This window comes from Gekko japonicus, unplaced genomic scaffold (genome assembly GCF_001447785.1).
Source record: "Gekko japonicus isolate JY-2015 unplaced genomic scaffold, Gekko_japonicus_V1.1 scaffold2, whole genome shotgun sequence".
In the NCBI taxonomy this organism is placed as follows: domain Eukaryota; kingdom Metazoa; phylum Chordata; class Lepidosauria; order Squamata; family Gekkonidae; genus Gekko; species Gekko japonicus.
Window position 1 is genome coordinate 4,455,884 of NW_015175358.1, and position 21,119 is coordinate 4,477,002.

General features: G+C 43.0%; 1 protein-coding gene across 1 annotated transcript in view; it reads right to left on the minus strand.

Annotated features, from left to right (window-relative positions):
* RBL1 (retinoblastoma-like 1) overlaps positions 1 to 21,119 on the minus strand; it is a 45,644-nt gene that overhangs the window by 13,782 nt on the left and 10,743 nt on the right. Inside the window, exons 10-15 of the mRNA XM_015425255.1 lie at positions 14,062 to 14,174; positions 12,890 to 12,993; positions 11,140 to 11,277; positions 10,269 to 10,433; positions 8,577 to 8,712; positions 309 to 575 (exon numbers count right to left, since the gene is read on the minus strand). Of these exons, the coding sequence (XP_015280741.1) occupies positions 309 to 575; positions 8,577 to 8,712; positions 10,269 to 10,433; positions 11,140 to 11,277; positions 12,890 to 12,993; positions 14,062 to 14,174 (923 nt within the window). The remainder of the gene's footprint in view (positions 1 to 308; positions 576 to 8,576; positions 8,713 to 10,268; positions 10,434 to 11,139; positions 11,278 to 12,889; positions 12,994 to 14,061; positions 14,175 to 21,119) is intronic.

Here is a 21,119-nt window from a genome sequence, read left to right on the forward strand (position 1 = left end):
ACCGCTCTGTCAGGAAGTTCTTCCTAATGTTTATCCAAAAACTCTTCTGATTTAATTTCAACCCATTGGTTCTGGTCCAACCATGTATACATTTCATGTATATTATTTTCTCAACTAATCAGTATAATTCCTCCATACAGTGCCTTTATAGCAGAACACTCTAAACACTTTTCCTTAACAGTTAAGAGAAGGAACTCAATGAAATGAAATTCCTTGTGCCCCAAATATTTGTGAATGTTATATCACTCTAGCTTATTATAAAGTTCTTAATGCTGATTAATAAACTAGAAGAAAAAAGTAAAACTTACCATGCAGTGGGATTGTCATTGTCTGTCCTGTTGCCCCTGGTACTGCAGCTGCTGCCATAGTGAGAACTGTCTGTTCTTGCAAAACAGACACATTTTCATCAGCTAAGTTTGACACTGGGGCTATTTTTAGCCAAGTTCCTTCACTCACATTCTTTTCTGTGAGTGCTTCTTTGGGGCCTTCATCTCCAAACAACCTTCTCTTAGCACTTCCTGCCACAGGAGAACTGTAGCGTTCATGAACAGAGATTGGAGACAATGGCTGCATATCTAAAGCGAAAAGGGAGACAATGCATCACTACAAAGACCAACAAGACATAAAGACACTGCTTCAAATTTCAGGAATGAGTTTTGAGCGATGAAATTCTTCCTTGCCTAAAAAATTTCTTTCAGTGTCTGTATGACTCATTGAAAAAGAAACACTAGACTTACCATAAAGGTTTCCTCTCATCAGTGGATTGGTCGGTATCCTTAAAAAGGGTTATGCTCCCACCCTACCCCTTGGGCAGTAGTTATAAAAATTAATTTGCTGAGCTACCTGGCTGTCCTAGAGGAAAATCCCCCAGTACATGTCTGGCCAAGCTACTCAGCTGGGGTAGGCTACATCAGAATACAGAGTGAAGGCTGTCAGGAAGTCCCAAAGAAGGAGAGAAGAGAGAAGACACAAGGAAAAAAAATTGATCCCCAGGAATTAATAAACCACCAAGGATGGGAAAGAAAAAACCTTCACAATGTCCAATGTTTCTTTCTCCATCAGTGGAGAAAGATATTCTTATGATGGGATGTTGGAAAGCCGAGTCATTCTGGGTGGAAGACGCTGAGGAATCATTTAGACAACAACCTGTTGGAGAACCCTTCCGCCAAAAGTTGCCTCAGCCAAGGCATAAAGATCCAAGTTATACTGTCTCAAAAATGAGAAGATGGAAGCCCAAGTGGCTGCCTTACGAATCTATTCAATAGGACCACTGGAAAAGAAGGCTGCTGAAGTCTTTGCTCCTCTTGAGGAATGCATTCTGATGCCAGAGATGTTAGGAAATACAGGCTTTAATGCTTCTGGCTAATCCCTAATCCTTCTGGATCCTCTTGCCCAAATTCCCTGGGCTGTGAGAGACAAACAGGAAATCGGAGCAACAGGAACAGAGAACTTGATGTATATCTTGTATGCCCACTTGATAACCAACTTGTGCCAATCCTGCTCCCTAGGGTATTTTGGGTGTGGGCAGAGGAAAGTAGGAGAACTTCTTGATTCCCGGGAGACGTGAAGTGTGGAGACAGAGGTGTCAATTATTACACCCAAGTAGCCTATTGTTTGACATGGAATCAAGAAGCTCTTACGGTCTTTTATAAGAAGCCCATGTTGTCTCAGGGTCTGGAGTATTAGTTGGGCATGAAGCTTGCCCTGACTCCTGGACTTGGACCAGATCAGGAGGTCATCCAGATGGGGTAGACATGCACTCCCTGAAGTCCAAGATGTGCTACAATGGTGAGCGTGAGTTTGGTGAAGACTTGTAGGGAGGAAGAAAGACCAAATGGGAGCACCCAGTGCTGAAAGCGGCTGCAGGCACAGGTGAAGTGGAGGACTTTTCTTGAGGAAGGATGTATTGGAACATAAGGGTAGGCATCCTTGAGGTCTATGTGTGCCAGGAAGTCTCCTGCCTGGAGGGCTTCTGCTGTAGAACAGAATCACCTTTTTCTTTCAAGTCTGTTGAACGGCTTCAGATCTAGAATTTCCTTCTAGTTTCCATTCCCCTGGTGCACAAGTAGTAGGTTCCTGAAAAATTTTCATTCTTTGGCATAGGCTCTATAGCCTGAATCTGGATGAGGTGCTCGATGATGTTGCATGAGTCAGTGACATGCCTCTTTTCTTTATCTGGGAAACAGGATACACCTGTTCCAGGGTGGCTGGGAGACGTAATCCTTAGATATACAAGGGAGACAACCCCCTAAGACATGAGAAAAACAGGTTGCTTACCTATAACTGGTGATCTTCGAGTGGTCATCTGTGCATTCACACCCATGGGATACAGTGCACCTGCGCTGGATCGATTGGTATTGTAGCAAGCTCTAACGGATTTTTGCGCCCAGACCTCAGGCATGCGCAGGAACCCCACCACGCATGTCCAGAGGGGTGGGCGCGGACATCCCGCCAGTTCCTTCAAACCACCACGAATCAACCCCTATGAAAAATGCAGAAGCTGACAGCAGCAGGGAAGGAGGGCCAGTGGTGTGAATGCACAGATGACCACTCGAAGATCACCAGTTACAGGTAAGCAATCTGTTTATCTTCGATGTGGTCTCTGTGCTTCACACCCATGGGAGATTAGTGAGCAGTGGCCTACCTGGAGGAGGGTGCTGGCAGGTCCATTACTACGTAGCCGAAGACAGAATGTGACGTCCCATGCTGGTATTGGTGTTCTTACGGACGTCTAGGGCGTAGTGCCTGATGAAGGTGTTAGGCGTGGCCCACGTAGCGGCATTGCAAATGTCCATCAGTGGCACTCCCTGGAGGAAGGCAGTTGAGGCTGCAACAGCTCGGTTTGAATGAGCCCTGATAGGGCCAGGCAATAGCTGTTAGCAGAGGTGGATGAGACCTACAATCCACCTTGACAAACGCTGGGCCATGATGTGAGTTCCCAGCCTTGCTGGGGCATACGAAACGAACACTTGACAGTCGCATCTCGTTGGACGGGTTCTGTTTAGGTAGAATAGAAGTGCATGCTTCATATCCAAGGTGTGTAACAGCCTCTTCTCTGGGGATGTCGGAGCAGGGAAGAAATCCGGGAGGAAGACCTCTGCCTGTAAGTGAAATTCTGACACTACCTTCGGTAGGAATGAGATGTCAGGTACAAGGCGGACGCCGTCTGGCAAAAAAGACAAGTAAGGAGTGTCATGTCTGAAAGCCAGTATTTCTCCAACTCACCTTGCTAAAATGACAGCCACTAGAAAGGCTGTTTTCCAGGACAAAAATTTCATGTTGCAAGTTGCGAGCGGCTCAAAGGGTTTCCTGGTGAGTTGGCGAAGGACCAGGGAAAGGTCCCAGGGGATGACAGGACTTTTGATGGGAGGGTACAGTTGTAACAGTCCCGTCAAAAAACGTTTAGAAAGGGTGTGTGAGAAAAACAGGTTGCTTACCAGTAACTGGTGATCTTCGAGGAACTGGCGGGATGTCCGCGCCCACCCCTCTGGGCATGCGTGGTGGGGTTCCTGTGCATACCTAAGGGACTGGGTGCGAAAATCCGTTAAAAGAGCTTGCTACAGCACTGATCGATCCAGCGTGTGCGCACTAGATCCCATGGGTGTGAAGCACAGAGACCACGTCGAAGATCAGTGTGCATCCTTCAACTTGAACATGGTATGCTCAAAGTACAGCCAAATAAACCTTTAACGAGGAATGTAACAGTCCCGTGTCAGCGAGAGACAGGAGGAATTCGAAAACCTTCTCGAGACCTGCGGAGGTGGCTTGAAGGGCATCTTTACCCAAGGAGGAACAAAACCTTAGCCACTTGTAAGATAAGATTTTTCCTGTAGTGGACTTTCTGGAGTTTAGCAAGACATTTGTTATGCGGGAGGAAAAGCTGTTGAGGCCACTCTCCAGGCTGTCAACTTCATTCGTGGCACATCGTGGTATAGGAGAGGGGACTCGGTTAGGAACAGAAGGTCTTGTGCCGGAGGAAATTGGTGGTAGACCCCCGCTGACAGATCGAGGATGGTTGAGAACCATAGTTGCCTCGGCCACCACGGGGTTATGAGGATGCAGTCCACTCTGTCGCTGATGATTTTGCGGACCACTCTCAGAAGTAGAGGCAGTGGAGGGAAGAGGAAGAGAAATTCTCTGGACCACAGGTAGAGGAGACCATCCCCTAAAGACTGTGGGTCCCTGCCACCTCGACTGCAGAACAGAGGACACTTTTTGTTCGCCCTGGTGGTGAAAACATCTGGGGGAACCCCCACTTGCGGAAGAGTGGAAGAAGGTAAGTCGGATTCATTTCCCACTTGTGCAGACTGAGTCGTGCCCGACTCAGGTGGTCCACCTGCACATTCATGTGACCCGGTATGTGTGTGGCGACTAGGAAGACGTTGTGGGTGATACAGAAGTCCCACAACCGAAGGGCGAGGTCGCAGAGGCGTTGGGAGACAGTGCCCCCTTGCTTGTTTATGTAGCTGAGGGCAGTAGTATTGTCCTTGATCAGGGGCAGGAAACTGGTGACAGCAAACTGTATCGCAAGCAGTTCCAGGAAATTGATGTGCCGATTCCATTTCTGTGTGTCCCATCTGCCTCCGACACAAAGTTCCATCATGTCGGCACCCCAGCTCGAGAGAGAGGCATCTGTACTCAGGATAATTTGGGGTGATGGAGGATGGAAGGGTGCTCCCTGGAAAAGGTTGGAAGGGGCGGTCCACCAAAGTAAAGAGTCCTGTACTTTGACAGGTGGGGACAGGTGGGTTGAGTGTGTGTCTCGCTCTGGATTGAAATTGCGGATAAACCAGAGTTGCAGGTGGCGCATTCTCAACTTGGCAAATACCAGGACTGATGTAGTAGCAGCCATGAGGCCGAGCAGCCTTTGTATTTGGAAGGCCGTCACTGAAGGTCGAGTACGCATGACAGTGGCTAGATTGATTATGTTGGCGGCTCTGTTTTGTGGCAGGGAGGCTGTGCAATTTGTGGAGTCCAGTAGCGCACCGATGTAGTGTATTTTCTGGACCGGTTGAAGTTGAGATTTCTCCAGATTTACTTGCAGGCCCAAGTTTCCCAGGAGGGCTAGCGTTTCATTGATGTTTGAGACTAGGGCGTCCCTGGAAGTCGCAACCAAGTGCCAATCGTCGATGTATGGGTAGATGGAGATACCCTTGTGATGAAGGAAGGCTGCGACCACAACCATCGTGTTTGTGGACTCTCAGTGCACTTGAAAGGCCGAATGGCAGAGCTGCATATTGGTAGTGATGTTGACCAATTGCGAAGCATAGGTATTGGCGGTGGGACGGGTGGATGGTGAGGTGGAAATACACATCCTGGAAGTCGAGGGTGGCCACCCAGACGTTCTTCTGGAGAAGTGGTAGAATCTGCTGCAAGGACACCATGCGGAAGTGGTGGTAAGTTACAAAGCAGTTTAGCGCCCGTAGATCTAAGATTGGTCGAACGCCTCCATCCTGCTTTGGAACGGTGAAATAGCGGGAACAGAATCCCCTGCCCTGTAGAGCAGTGGCCCTGGCTCGATGGCTCCCTTGTGCAGAAGGACGGACACTTCTTCCAGAAGGGCTGGAGAAGGGGGTGTGGAGACGAAGACAGGAGTAATGGGGTTCTGAATAAATTCTATGCGGTAACCCTGGGTCAAGATGGACAGCACCCATTTGTCTGTGGTGATGAGGCACCAAGTTTGGAGGAAGGGGGTTAGACGGGTCGGATGTGACTGAGGTAAAACGAAAAACTTTCCCCTCAACTAAACAAAGTCTTTTTTTTAAAAGAAAACAACAAATAAGCAAAGGCAAAAGTGGAAAAGTAAGAGAAAAACTGAAGAGAAATCCAAAGAGCCTCTGAGGAAAAATAGCTACCAATCTGACCAACGAAAGGAAGGTGCTTCCAGCGCGGTGGAAAGAAAGGAACTGGCGGGATGTCTGCACCCACCCCTCTGGGCATGCGTGGTGGGGTTCCTGCGCATGCCTGAGGTCTGGGCGCAAAAATCCATTAGCGCTTGCTACAATACCGATCGATCCAGCACAGGTGCACTGTATCCCATGGGTGTGAAGCACAGAGACCACGTGCTCTGTCTTCTTGTTGCTTGGGGGGGGGTCAACAGTGGGAGGGCTTCTAATGTCCTGGCCCCACTGGTGGACCTCCTGATGGCACTGGTATTTCTGGCCACTGTGTGATACAGAGTGTTGGACTGGATGGGCCTTTGGCCTGATCCAACATTGGCGTCTCTTATGTTCTTATAGAATAAAGATACAAGGAAGTACCAGAGGGAGTGAGAAATCAAATCACAGTGCAAGTCTGTAATTGTTATAACAAGACAAATACAAATATTATGATGCGTTGCTAGCCAACACTCATTTTGAAAAGAAATTTTTTTTCAGAAAACTTGCTGAACATTTACTGTCATCTTTTGTTGTCAGTAAAGCACCACTCAAAATACATATGCAAGATTATTATGCAATATTCTTTTGCAAAAAAGAAAATAAACTTACTATTGTATCAAAACACAACTGAGCAGAAAGCTACATAACTTGTCCATATAAATTCTGTAAAATAAACCCACAGATGCAGAGTGTTTGTGTGTATGTCATTATAAAACTGAAGGAAAACAATCTTAAAGAAAGGGGGAAGGCATCCTTCACTAATCACACCAATTACATTGAATTATGTCAGCAAAAAGGCCACAGTGATCTGGAGTTGCACCATTTTTTATAGTTCTGAGAAAATGTTCTCATTTTATGGGGCAGAGAACCAATAAGGAGGGGAAAGCGAACTGACTTTAATAAAAGGAGATCAGTCCAAACAATCATTTGAGCCTCTGGGATGTAGTGAATCCAAAGTGTAAATCCAACCTTCCTTTGAAGCAACAGATTGTTAATATCAAAGATGTCACAGTGATGATATGGTTGTGCCCATATCAACTCACTGGCAAAAAATGTAAAATCAGTGGATTTATGACGATGATAAAAAAAAATCTGCTACTAAGGAAGCCTCAAGATACTTAACCCCGATTTTGCTCTGGTGTTACCCTGATCCTAAAATGAGGCATGCCCTTGGCCTGATCCAACATTGGCGTCTCCGATTTTGCTCTGGTATTCAAATACCCTCATCCTAAAATGAGGTATGCTCGCATATATGTTGGCATGTCCACGTATAAAAGATTACATGGACAAAAGTTTCAAAGTAAGTGTTCTTCTGCTAATAGGATGTATGAAAGTTTTAATTTGGGCTGTTTGTGTACAGCTGGAGCAACCCTTGCATTTGTAATGCCCTCTTAAATTGAGAGTCTGACTGTCAGATCTCAAGCTGGCACATATCAGAAAAATCTTAGAAACTCTGCCAGGGTATCAGAGATGCTCCCTCAAATCTTGCTGAGGGTTACTCACTTCTACAGGTGTTGGCAGAGATACTGGAAATGACATATAAGAGCCTCTGTGGCCAGGCACGCTTTGGTGGAGGCTGCCACCATGACTCACTATGGAGGAGGCATCTGGGTCCCAACAGACTCAGCTGTTGCTGGGCCAGGAGGAGGAGGAGGAGATTGGATTTATACCCCGCCCTTCACTACCCAAAGGTGTCTCAGAGCGGCTTACAAACTCCTTTCCCTTCCCCTCCCTACAACAGACACTCTGTGAGGTAGGTGGGGCTGAGAGAGCTCTTGACAGAAACTGCTCTTTTTCAAGAACAGCTCTTATCAGAACCATGGCTTGCCCAAGGTCATCCAGCCAGGTGCAAGTGGAGGAGTGGGGAATCAAACCCGGTTCTCCCAGATTAGAGTCCACGCACTTAACCACTACACCAAACTGGAGAGAGGGAGAGTCCCATCTTCCAGCCCTGATGCCACTGAAGGCTCAGGCCAGCCAAGAACTGTGATTTCTTTCACTGGGGATTTCAAGGAAAGGGACAGGTCATCCACTGAAGAGACCAATGGAGGTTTGCCAACCACTCCTGTGGAGACTGTTGGGGGAAGCAGCAGTCAATGAAGTGTGCTGGGCATTGAGTGGGGTCTGCTGAGAAAGGGCCTTTTTTGACTTGGCTTCAGAAGCAGATGAGATAAGGCACAGGGCTGCTGAGCACCTCAAGGATTTTCTGAGATCCTTAGGTATGTTAATTATTTAGCGAGATCTAGATGTTCATCCTGCCATGGAGATGGGCAGGGCATGAACTGGGAGATTCACCTCTAGGCAGCTGGGAAACTTGGCAAATTAATTTGCATAAACCCTGCCCAAGGAGCACGATGTATAGCAGAGGAGCAGCAGGAGGCATAAGCTATTGTAAGGATACCATCCTCCACTGATGAAGAAGAGGAACTTTCCAATATTTTCTTCTTGGCAAAAACAAGAATAAATCTATGTTAATACCATTTTGTTGGACCAACCAAATTAGCATACAACTCTGTGCAAGCTTCATGGCCCACATTCCTTTGAGGTTCAGGTTTAAATGCCAACTTTTGAATAAAGCCCAGGTTACTGACTCTAATCAATCATCACAACTAAAGGGAATCATTTAATATCAATACTTTCAGACACAGAATATCATCAATTACAAGGCAGGGGTGAAAAGCAAACACTTAAACCTACCCCGCCTAAGATTTCCCCCCAGATCAGTCCGAACTTCTTTTACTCGAGGATGCACTATAGGAGACACTGGCATCATAGGCAGATGTCCCAGTCCTCTTCCCCCATTTCCTATTTCAAAATTGCATGGGAATATTACCTGTAAAAGAAGAGATGACAAAATTTCAAGAAACAGGAACAATACTCCTTTTTGCATACTGTTTTTTTTTTTAAATAAAGAGTACATAAGAACATAAGAGAAGCCAATGTTGGCCCCCCCAAACACCAAGAAGACAGAGCATCACTTGCCCCAGAGCTCTGCTCCATATGCTTATCTAATTCCCTTTTGAAGCCGTCCATGCTTGTAGCCGCCACCACTTCCTGTGGCAGTGAATTCCATGTGTTAATCACTCTTTGGGTGAAGAAGTACTTCCTTTTATCCGTTCTAACCCGACCGCTCTGCAGTTTCATGGAGTGCCCACGAGTTCTTGTATTGTGAGAAAGGGAGAAAAGTACCTCTTTCTTTACCTGCTCTTTCCCATGCATAATCTTATAAACCTCGATCATGTCACCCCTCAGTCGTCTTTTCTCCAAGCTAAAGAGCCCTAAGTGCTTTAACCTTTCCTCATAGGGAAAGTGTTCCAACCCTTTTATCTTTTGAGTTGCCCTTTTCTGCACTTTTTCCAAAGCTATAATATCCTTTTTAAGGTGTGGTGACCAGAATTGCACACAGTATTCCAAATGAGGTCTCACCATTGATTTATATAGGGGCATTATGATATTGGCTGATCTGTTTTCAATACCCTTCCTAATAATCCCCAGCATAGCATTGGCCTTCTTTATTGCAGTCACACACTGTCTCGACATTTTCAGTGAGTTATCTACTACGACTCCAAGATCTCTCTCTTGATCAGTCTCTGCCAGTTCAGACCCCATTTGCCATATTGACGCCCACTTGCTCATCCTTGACAGATCCCTTTGGAGTGCCTCACAATCCTCACTGGTTTTCACCACCCTGAACAACTTTGTATCATCCGCAAATTTAGCCACTTCACTGCTTACTCCCAACTCCAAATCATTAATGAACAAGTTAAAAAGCAGTATTGCATTAGGTGTTCTAATCTAAGAACCAGTGTGGTGCACTGGTTTTGAATGTTGGGTCAGAAGTGGGTTTAAATTCCCTGCTTTCTATAAAACTTACTATGATCCTTGAGCCAATCATCCTCTCTCAGCCTAACCTACCTCACTGGCTTGTTCTGAAGATAAATCGGAAAAAGAGAAGAACTATCTATACCACTGTGCACTGCTTGGAAGACTGGCAGGATTAGAAGCACAAGGAGGAGGTGGAGGAGAAGGAGAGGAAGGAGACCTGGAGTTATACCTCGCCCTTCACTTGAGGTCTCAGAGTGACTTACAATCTCCTTCACTTCCTTCCCCTCACCAGACACCCTGTGAGGTAGGTGGGGCTAAGAGACTTCTAAAAGAACTGCTCTTGAGAGAACAGCTCTGAGAGAATGGTGACTGACCCAAGGTCCCCCAGCTGGCTGAATGCGAAAGAGTGGGAAATCAAACCCAGTTCTCCAGATTAGAGTCTGCTGCTCTTAACCATTACACCAAACTGGCTCATCAATAAAAAAAAATAAACTTTCATCTAAGATTTTTTTCCTGTTTCTCTGGAAAAATATTTTTAATTTAACTATTTGCCTGCTGACATACTTCTTCACAGGTGGGAACCTTGTTTTCTGATGCTTGGAGAGCCTCCCACAGTGCAGAATCTTTTGTCCAGGCTAAACTTTCAAGAATCTGTTCCTCAATGCTGTTGAGATGTTTCACCATATCTCTAGAGAGGCCTTCTTCTGACCGAATGAAGACTTCAATTACCTTGAACAAAAGAAACAGTGTGGTCACCCATTCACAATGCTAATGCCACTTTATGCTTTTCCTCTTACTTCTACCTAAGGTTTAGTTTCCGCAACCCAAACATTCATTCCTCTTGTCCACCAACTTTTCATTTTGGACATTATATATAACTACATTTGAATGACAGCATCCAAGAAAATTACTTTGTGCAGGACACAACTTCTGGTTTTATAATACGAGTTCAAGAATGATACAGAAGAAGGATTTTTAACTTCTTCAGGCAATGTGACTGCCACTACCATAAAACTTTCAAGAAGGTCTTCCAAATGTAAAACAACTATAAATGCAATTATGCCCTTTTTAACTAGTCTTCCTGCCTTATGGTATTTTCACACAAACTAAACAATTCTAATAATCTGTGTTGCTAGTCTGAAGATAAAACATAAACTTTATGTTAGCTTCATGAACTTTACACCATGTTTTCTAGGGTTCTCTCACTAGTAAGGAAAATTATCTGGATCATCCAGGTATTAGATTTATGTAAGTATACATCCAAGATGATTTAAGGTGCACTTAGAACAGTTGTGTGAATGCAGCAGACATATGCATCACTAAGATATACTAGCCAGGGAGCTGGAATTGGCCACTGCTCCCACTGGTGGCAACAATTGGTTTGATGTGGCATGGCATGTGAAATGGCCCTTTGACATCCTTCACTCATGTTTACCTTATAGAAATAGAATGGTCTGAGGTTGAGAACTTCAATGATCCATGGGAAAGTTCGTGGTGAACTATATGCAAACAGCACAATCTCCAAACAACATGCCAGCAGGGAACGATGGAAAATATCTTGTTCTAAAAGAGCCTAGAGAGAAAGATCAGAGAGAACAATTACAACCCATAACCATAAGAGAGTCTACTAGTGAGAATGAAATGTATAAATGGTACAGAAAGAAGAATACAAGGCTTATGCAGAAGTTGTTGCACTACCATACAGCTCAGTGACGACAGAACAGCTGTGGATTAACAGCCCTGCTCCAATTCTGCCTACAGTGAAGTTCTCTTTTTTGGAAAAGGCCTTTCAAGTATTCTGTTACAAACAATTGTCATGTAGTAAAACCCCAGTGCAATTTTAACAGACAGACAATTTTTAAACAGACAAGCATTCATCTCTTTCCAATAAAAGTAAAGGTAAAGGTTTCCCTTGCTCGAAAGCTAGTCGAATCTGACTCTAGGGGGCAGTGCTCATCTTTGTTTCCAAGCCGAAGAGCCAGCGATGTCTGAAGACTTTTTCCATGGTCATGTGTGGCCAGCATGACTAAACACCAAGGTGCATGGGACGCTGTTACCTTCCCACCCAAGTGGTACCTATTTATCTACTTGTAATTTCTGTTAAGTATGACACTTAACTCGGAGGAACAGTTCAACAAGTGATTTCAGCTTTATTCAGTGAGAACAGCATAAAGGCTCAGCCTTGTAAGGACTAGACCAGCTAGACGAATTCCATAGGCAAAAACGGTAACTTATATACAATTCTGGCTGGGATAGCCACACCTACAATGTTTACAGCATCCAATCACATTAGGTACATTACATCCAATCATAATCAAGAGTTAACGTCCAATCCAAACCCTTCCCTCCAGAATGCACACCATTGGTCAGTATTTACAATCCGCATAATGAGTGAAGCTAGATTATGCTTTACCATTATGTCTCTCAAGACATAACAATTTCCTGCTTTTGAACTGCTAGGTTGGCAATACCAGACCATTAATCCTTGATTAACATTGATTATATTTACAAGAGCAAACAATGAGTGCAATTCTACAAACACTTTCCTGGGAGTAAGACCTACTGAATCGACCTGAGTAGAATTCTAGCTAGAACTGCTTAGGATTGTTCCTTTTATAGATTATTAGGAATACGTACTATTAATACATGGTACAAAACAGAATTTGTCCTAGAAATGATATACAAGTCCTAATTTAAACAGAAGAAAATAATAATTAAAAAGATGAATAGTGTTATCCAAGATACTTCCACCCTAGAAAATTAGTGCTTATGGTCCCACAGGAAAGACCAACCCCACCCCAATCCTCGGTGGAAAAAATAGGTCTGCAGCTTCTTTTCTTCCTGGCTAATTATAGGGAAAGCAGTACAGAAAAAGATCCTTGCACTGTTGGGTCATAGGTCTACCTAGCCAAGTACTGCCTCCTCTGACTGCTAGCAGTTCTTCAGACTTTCTGGGAAATCCAAGATCCTTTTAATGGGAGATGTTGGAAACTGAATTTGGATCTTCAAAATGCATCTACCACAGCGCCTACGGTACCTCCTCCAATCAAAGCAACATGCAAACAAACCCACGGTGTCAACTGCTGTCTTATGAATGAGAAAACAGAATGAATATTCTGGGATTTCTAAAATATTAAATTCACAAAGAGAAGCTTTCAATCTTTTTCTTCTAGTCATCTACTTACAGTCATGTCTTTCCCATGCAGCCTTCGCATTTCCTGTATCATTATGGTCTCCAAAATTTTATAATAGAGAATTTCTGCCAATTTGAATCGGTTTACAGCAAAATCTGTAATTTAAACCAAATGTTCATGATGCTGTGGTGTAGGAGTTTTATATAGTTTATCTATCATTAGATTACATTTCCCCCCAAAAGGCAAGTAGTATGTGACTTTATACTGAGAAAGAGAACATCAAAAGGTGCAAGTGTTAAGAGTGAAATTCTGGAAGTAGTGCTCATGGAGTATACCAGGGCTTACTTCTGAGTGAATGTGCACAGGATTGGGCTGTAAATATAATCTAGATATTGTGTGCTACTCAGACACTACAACATTTGGGCAAATACCCAAAATAACTTGTGTTTACAGCAGTGGTTGAACAAAATGGTGAACTTGACATGAGTGAGACAGAGATGCAGAAAACTGGCATGGTGTGTTGATTAGTGCTGGACTAGGACCAAGGAAACCAATGAAGCTCACTGAGTATCTTGTGGACCAGTCACTCTTTCAATCTAACCTACTTCACAGGATCACTGTGACAATAAAATGGAGAAGAGAACCATGAGCTGCTTGGTTGAAAAACACTCATAGGTATATGGAGCATCTTTCTCTAACTTCCTTTCTACAGTAATTTCAAGGTAAGAGCCTGGTACTATTCCTGGAAAGATGACAGAGCTAGTTGCAAATTATCAGCTTTTACTTGATATCTGCTTTAGTGATATACTTTTTTTGTCCCTTGATTAACATTACGAATTAATGGTAGGGTTTCAGAAGAACAAAACAGTAGCATAACTTTACAGAAATCTTCTTCACCCAATAGGAGAAATAAAATATACTTTTTATATCAATTTCCCACACAAAAGTTCCATTATTAAAGTCACAGTGGGTTGGATTCTGGAGATCTATTCTGCCAATGGGTATGTTCTACAAGTACAAGAAGCCTTCCAAGTGTGAAAAAGCTTCCTGCATCTGCCAAAGGCTTCTTTCCACTAGAACACATTGCCAATAGCAGAACTCATCCCTAGGATCAACCCATCTATAGTGGTTTGTGCAGTCAGCCACTTTTTTGTAAACCATACATTTTGAAAACTTTGGCTTTGAAATTCATCATGTTCTATTTTTCTCCCTTCCAGTCTTACCTATGTGTGATCCAGGCTGGTCATCAGTTGACTGAGTGTAGCTCTGACAGAAAGCTTCTCCTATCTCTTTTACTCTGTTTTTGATGTTTTCGACTGGGTTGCGTACACAAGATCTGTAGGAGTGCGCACACACACACAATAGAAAGGTTCTTATATTTGGATAATATATTTTGATTTATAGTCTTGTGACATGAAGGTTTCTGTGTACTATAATTTTGGTAATAATTAACACATTCTCTTTATTGCATTTTAACATTCTTAAAGGCTTACAGCCCAACAAGAAAAAGATCCCTGGTCTGTTTTGTTTTTTTTGTTTTTTTGGGGGGGGTTCATATTCTAACCTTTTACAATCATCTTAGCATAAACACAGCTTAAATGCATATATGTATGTTCTAATGGTAACAAAATACAAAATTCTACTTTTCTGAATTCCCTCCTTTATGCCACTGTGGGGCACTGAGCCCCAACTAATTACCAAGTGTAACTTGGGTTCGAAGACTGTATAGCCAAGATCCTGTGCAACCAATCAACAATTCCTTGCCAACCAGTTCCTGACAACTGCATTTGACCATGATCTGAATACTGGTTTGAGAATAAAGAGTTTATTAATATTGTTAACACTTATCCCACAGTTTTTGCCATTCTACCAGCAGTTTAGATTTGAAAATGAGAATAAAAATCACTATGCAAGATCCTTATATGCCTAATGGTGTTGGCTTGCCATACTGGCTGCTGGGTAAGCCAGTTCACTGGCTTTAACTCCAATATGTCCTAGCTAAAAAACACCAACCCCTAAAGGAAAACCTTTCAACTATGAAAATACAATAGGAAACAAAGGACGCAAGTTGAAGATGATCTCTAAGGCTAACAAAGAACTGCCAACTGTCCATACATAACCAAAATTTCCCCAAGCACAGAGATATCTTGTAATTGAAGACTACTGAAATTTCAAAAATTCTCTGCAGTACTGGTACTCACTCCATGGCTTGTGGAGAGCCACATTCACAATTAATATTAGCCAAAAGAGTTAAATGACTACTGAATGCCTCATGTGTGCCACCCTGAACACACACATTCAGTAAGGTATGTATTAATATTAAATGTGTTCTAATTACCAGAGTACCCTGGAGCATGTAGGGTTATCTTCCCTCACCACTGTTGAGCTTTCACCTGCCTTGTAGATCTGGAGTGAGGCAGGAAGAGCTTGAAAGTCATGCTTCTGACACAGAAGAGTGTGCAAGTTTTCAAGTTCTCCAGTTCTCTTAATGAGGCTGACGTAAAAAAATAAATGCTTTCCTATGCTAAAAAGTATCCTCCAAGTTGAATTCTAGCACTGCAAGAGATGAGGTTGTTAGAACTTCTCTGTATTATATGGGAACCACCTGCCAACCACAACCAGCACCAGGGAATAGCTTTGCCTGCTTTCCTGAAACATAGAGCAGGTGCCACGTAGAGAAATGGTGCTCAAAACAGACCAGGCTTACCAGTTGCTCACTTTGGGTGGGCAGCTTTCCAGCAGATGCGCCCTCCTATTTGGCCTTGCATTTGTGCTGGCGGAAGAAACTTGGGGGGGGGGGATGACATCACACTACATGTTGTTGTCAACATCAGTTGACACTCTGGAATTTCCCAAAATTCTATGGTATTATTATAGAGTTGCCCAACACCATGTCTGGGTTTTCACCCAAAAGCAACAATGTAGCAATATGTAGCTCCCAAGTCCCTACCACCGAGTAAGTAATCACCGGCATAAATAATTCAGTTAAAACTTCCTTGCTGTAATTGGGTGCTTAAGGAAGATGATCTTGGAAGTGATTGATCAGAGCAATAGTAATAAATAATTCAGTTAAAACTTCCTTGCTTGGAAGTGATTGATCAGAGCAATAGGAACAAGTGATGTGGCTGATAACTGTTGAGCATGTTAAGATGGATTATGAGGTTTGGGGGAGACAGTTAAAGAATATGGGAGTTCAGGTGGTATTATCTCCAATCCTCCCTGCTAGAGGAAGAGAAGGGTTGAGGGAGCAGAAGATTTTGGAGGGAAATCAGTGGTTGAGATGGTGGTCCTGGAGGAGGCGGTTTGGTTTTTGGGATCAAGAATTAGGATTACTTGAGGATGGTTTACTCGCATGCAGTTACCTCTAAACTCCAGTGTTGTGAGCAAAAATTCTACCTCATGAGTGAAAAAAGCTAGTAGCATTAAAGTTGTGAGCGAGTCTACATTTGACTATCGCATACATTAGTATCTTAGAAGATTATTTCCATAACCTTGTAAAAAATCTCAGAATGAATTCTTTTAAACTATATTTAAATTAACAATAATTTAAACATTATAAGAATCAAGTCAAATTTCATTACAGAAAATATTGGGGGGTAGACCCTCTTGGGGGGGCAGAGAACAGGTCTACCCACCCCAGTTCACTATATTAGTAGACCTGGCCTCAGTCCATCGCCCTGCACTGAGCTTTAGAAAATGTACCAGCACTTGCCGGGGGGCGAGGGGGGGAACTCTTGCAGTCTACTTTGGGATTTGTTAGTGAAATATGACAAATTTACAGGTCAACTATAACAGAGGTGAAACAATCACTGTCAGAACCCTGCCTAAACTACTTATTTATTCAAATATTTATATCCCACTTTTACTGTGACTCAAGGCATCTTACAAATCATACTAAAAGGGATATTAGGGGTGTGCAAAAAGTCTATTTTTCCTACTCCATTATAGCCTATGAGGACCATTAAAGTCAATGGGTCTCATAGGCTTTAATGGAAAATTGATCCAGGGGTATCTGGGGCTGGGGGCTGCTTTTTGAGGTAGCGGCACCAAATTTGCAGCACAGCTGCTGGTGCCTTGGGGTACAATTCTATGAACCTCAGAATGAGTTGCCCTCATCCAATGAGGGGAAAATGTGCCTGAGCTAGAAACTAAATTGTCTGAGCAGCCAGCTAAAATGTTGTGCACCAGTGCCCCCTAGTGCAGTTTAGAGGGAACATGGCTCACACATGATAGGCTCCATCTTACAAAGATGGGGAAGAATGTATTTGGTCGGAGTTCAGCTAGATTCACTGGGAGGGCTTTAAATTGATGTTGGAGGGGGATGGAGACATAAACTGAGGAGCTTTGCACTTAGAGGGGGATTTGATAATAGGGAGGGATTTGGAAAGTGGATGGAGAGCCAAAATGATGAGATACTGGGGGCAGAAGGCTTGCGGTGTTTGTATACTAATGCCTAACATACGTAGAATAAACAGAAGGAGCATGAATTTCTAATCTGGATAGAAGGATATGCCTTAATAGGAATTTGGAGACTTGGTGGGATGATTCTCTGGAGTGTGGCAATGGAAAGATATGAGCTATTTAAAAAGAACCACAAGGGCTGGAGAGGAGGAGTGGCTTTGTATGTTAGAAAAGGGTACAATTGTCAAGAAATAATGGATGATGAACAGGACTGTCCTAGAAGAAGCATCTGGGTAAGAAGATGGAATTGACAGACCAGTGATATTGTGGTTACAGTTTGTTACAGATTGCCTAATGAAGGAGAGTAGGGGGATACTCTCCTCTTGGGACAACTGGCCAATGTGTCCAAATGATCCATTGGCTATAGATAACTTTAGTGTTTTTGGGAGACTTATTCTACCAAGAGCCCAGGATCATGTAATTTCTTGATTTGTCTGCAGGATAACTTCCTCTTTCAAAAGGTAGAAGAAGTGGCTAGGGGGTCGGCTATTTTAGACTTACTTTTAACCAATAGGGAAGAGCTAGTAGATGAGGTGAGAGTGGTAGGCAATGTTCCCTCTAAGGTGTGCAGTCTCGTGAGCAGAAATTTTACCCTGTGAGCCAAAAGTGGTCCTAATGTTAAAACTGTGAGCGGGGCGACATTAAAAGAAAAATATTAAAGTGTACAAACATACAAGCAACATATAAACTATTATCATTTGTATTACAAGCCATATATTTATATTAAACTTATTTATATTTATATGAAACGTATTTGTATTACTTAACCTCCTAGGCTTAAGGACACAGAGAGTCACTTTGCAAAGCACCAGAAGCCACCAGATCACCTCTAGTACGCTGCTGAGCCCGGCTCCCCCCCACCTTTTCCAACTAACTTTGCAGGCTTAAGTGCACAGAGAGTCACTTTGCAAAGCACCAGAAGCCACCAGATTGCCTCTAACACACTGCTGAGCCCGGCTCCCCACCCCAAGACAAAACAAACAACCAGGCAGCTCACCTCAGGAAGGGCAGAAGCTGGGCAACAGAGCAGTCCTCCTTATGGGCCAGGGTATCTCCAGGAGCACGAGGCAGAGGACTGCCGGGGAGGGTAGCAGCGCCCCCTTTCACAGGGTAAGCAAACGGCAGCTGAGGGGAGGTGGGGCCAGCCCAGATTAGGAAACACAAAGCATACTGCTGTGTTTCTGTGCTGCCTGAGCAAATGGATCCGTGCTGCATGGCCATTGGGAAGAGAACCTCTTGCCCCTGTGCTGTGGTAACAATTGCTGTGCTGGCCACGGGAAATTGGTGTGCCAGCGCAGCTTGTCACAGCTTAAAGGGAACCTAGGAGGTAGGTATATTGGGGTTAAGAAATCATATGTTGTTCAAATTCTCTCTTTTAAGGAATATTAGGAGTGTTTTTAGTCCAATACATATGTTGGATTTTAGTAGGGCTGATTTTAGTAAATTTAGAGAGATGATGAGAAGGATTCTATGGGGAAGAATGTTGGAAAGGAAAGGGGCAAGTGAAGGGTAGGTTCCTTTTAAATATGAGTTGATACAGACTCAAGCTATTGTTGTTCCAACAAGAAAGAAACACGGTAGGAAATCCTAGAACTTGATGTGGATGAACAGAAAGCCCTATGGTGAGTTGAAGAAAAAAAGGTTATGTTTAGGAAATAGAAGAAAGAGCAAATTACCAAGGAACAGTACCTACACATTGCTAAATGTTGTAGGGTGGTTTTTAGGGAGGCCAAAGCTCAGAATGAGCTAGGATTGGCCAGGGAAGATCACAATAAAAGAAGAGTTTTTAAAGTTATGTGTGCAGGACTCATGTTTGCAGGTGCATATAAATACACAGGTCATGCAAAAGTATCTGGATAATATGGATGGGTATAAATCTCCCTTGGCAGATGGTGTCCTTCTGAGAGTGCTTAAAGAATTAGCTGAGGAACCGACAGAACTATTATCCATTATCTTCAAGACCTCTTGGAGGATGGGTGATCTGCAAGATTATTTGAGAAGGGCAAAGCTGTTCCAATTTTTAAAAGGGGAGGAAGGATGATCCGGGGAACTATAGACCAGTCAATCAATCAATTTATTTCAACAGTCAATGACCAGCAGTACAGTTTGATTAAAATTTTTTAGAAGTGATAAAAAGATTAAATTAACAGTAACTATAAAATCATACTGCCCTCTAGGATTTTCAATGCTTATAAACCTGAACACAAAATTTAGCCACCTGACAAGTAATCTGGTGATTTCTGTCCAACAAAAGATAATCAAGCTTGATTTTATTTGATCTTCCAGGAAAATTTTCCAACAGAGGACTAATACTTTCCAATCGAACCTTTGCATAATTAGGACAATTTAAAAATATATGTTCTATAGAATCAATTTCACCTATGGAGCAAGAACAGAGCCTTAAGGAGTAAGGGTATAGACCAGCCAGTTTAACCTCTGTCCCAAAATTCCTGAAGTGGATTTTAAAACCGCTGATTTGTCAGACTAATCTCATTTCTGGTTTTGATCAGATGACAGGAATGGTAGATCATGGGGATGCCATGGATATTGTATATTTGGATTTTAGTAAGGCATTTGAGAACGTTCCCCATGATTTTTCAGTCGGCAAGTTGGAGGGCTGTGGATAAGATTTTAGGATGGTTAGGTGGATAAGGAACTGGTTGGATAATCACACCCAAATAGTGGTAGTTAATGGTTCCTTGTCTGATTGGAGGATAGTACCTAGTGGGGTGCCACAGGGTTCAGGTTTTGGGCCCAGTTCTTCTTAATATTTTTATCAATGATCAAGATGAGGGTGTGAAGCAGCTACTCATTAAATTTTCAGATGATACTAAACAGGTGGGATAGTGAACACTCCAGAAGACAAAGATAAAATACTATTAGAATTGGATATATTGGGCAGATGTGAACAAGATGCAGTTTAATAGAGATAAATGTAATGTTTTGCATGTGGCCAGTAAAAATGTTATGCACACATACTGGATGGAGTATACTCTTTTGGGTAGTAGTGTGTATTAACAGGATCTTTGGGTTTTGGTGGATTGCAAATCGAGTATGAGTGGCCAGTGTGATGTGGCAGCAAAGAAGGCAAATTTGATTGTAGGGTGTACCAACAGATACATAGCATCTGGGATGTACGATGTGACAGTACCACTGTATACTGCACTGGTCAGACCTAATTTGGAGTACTGTGTCCAGTTCTGAAGGCCTTTTTATAGGCAGAAGAGAGCAATGAGGATGATTAGGGGTTTGAAGACTAAGCCTAAGGCTGTGGGAATTGGGAATGTTCAGGCTGGAGGAGGTTGAGGGGGATATGATTACTCTTTTTAAGTATTTGAAGGGCTGTCATTTAGAGGAGGGTAGCGAGCTATTTCAGCTGGTAGGGGAGGATCGGACTTGTAATAATGTGTTCAAATTACTGGTGGGAAGATACTGACTGGACATTAGGAAAAACTTTTTAACAATAAGGGCAGGTCAATGGTAGAATTGATTTCCAAGGCTGTTGTGTGTTCTTCCTCCGTAGAGGTATTTAAGCAGAGATTGGATGATTATTTGTCAGGGATGCTTTAGGTCAGGGGTAGCCAAACTGACTTAACGTAAGAGCCACATAGAATAAACATCAGAGGTCTGAGAGCCGCAAGACTTGAACAAATATCACACATACATTTTAATTGGAAAATAAGCAAATTTGCTTTTTATTAACATTAAATGAGACTGCCAAAAATAAAAACAAAGGGGTAAAAACAGATATTGATAATGATGTTTATTTGTCCAATCATATTTGTTTGATTGCTAATGATATTTTTTGTCTAAGAGAGAG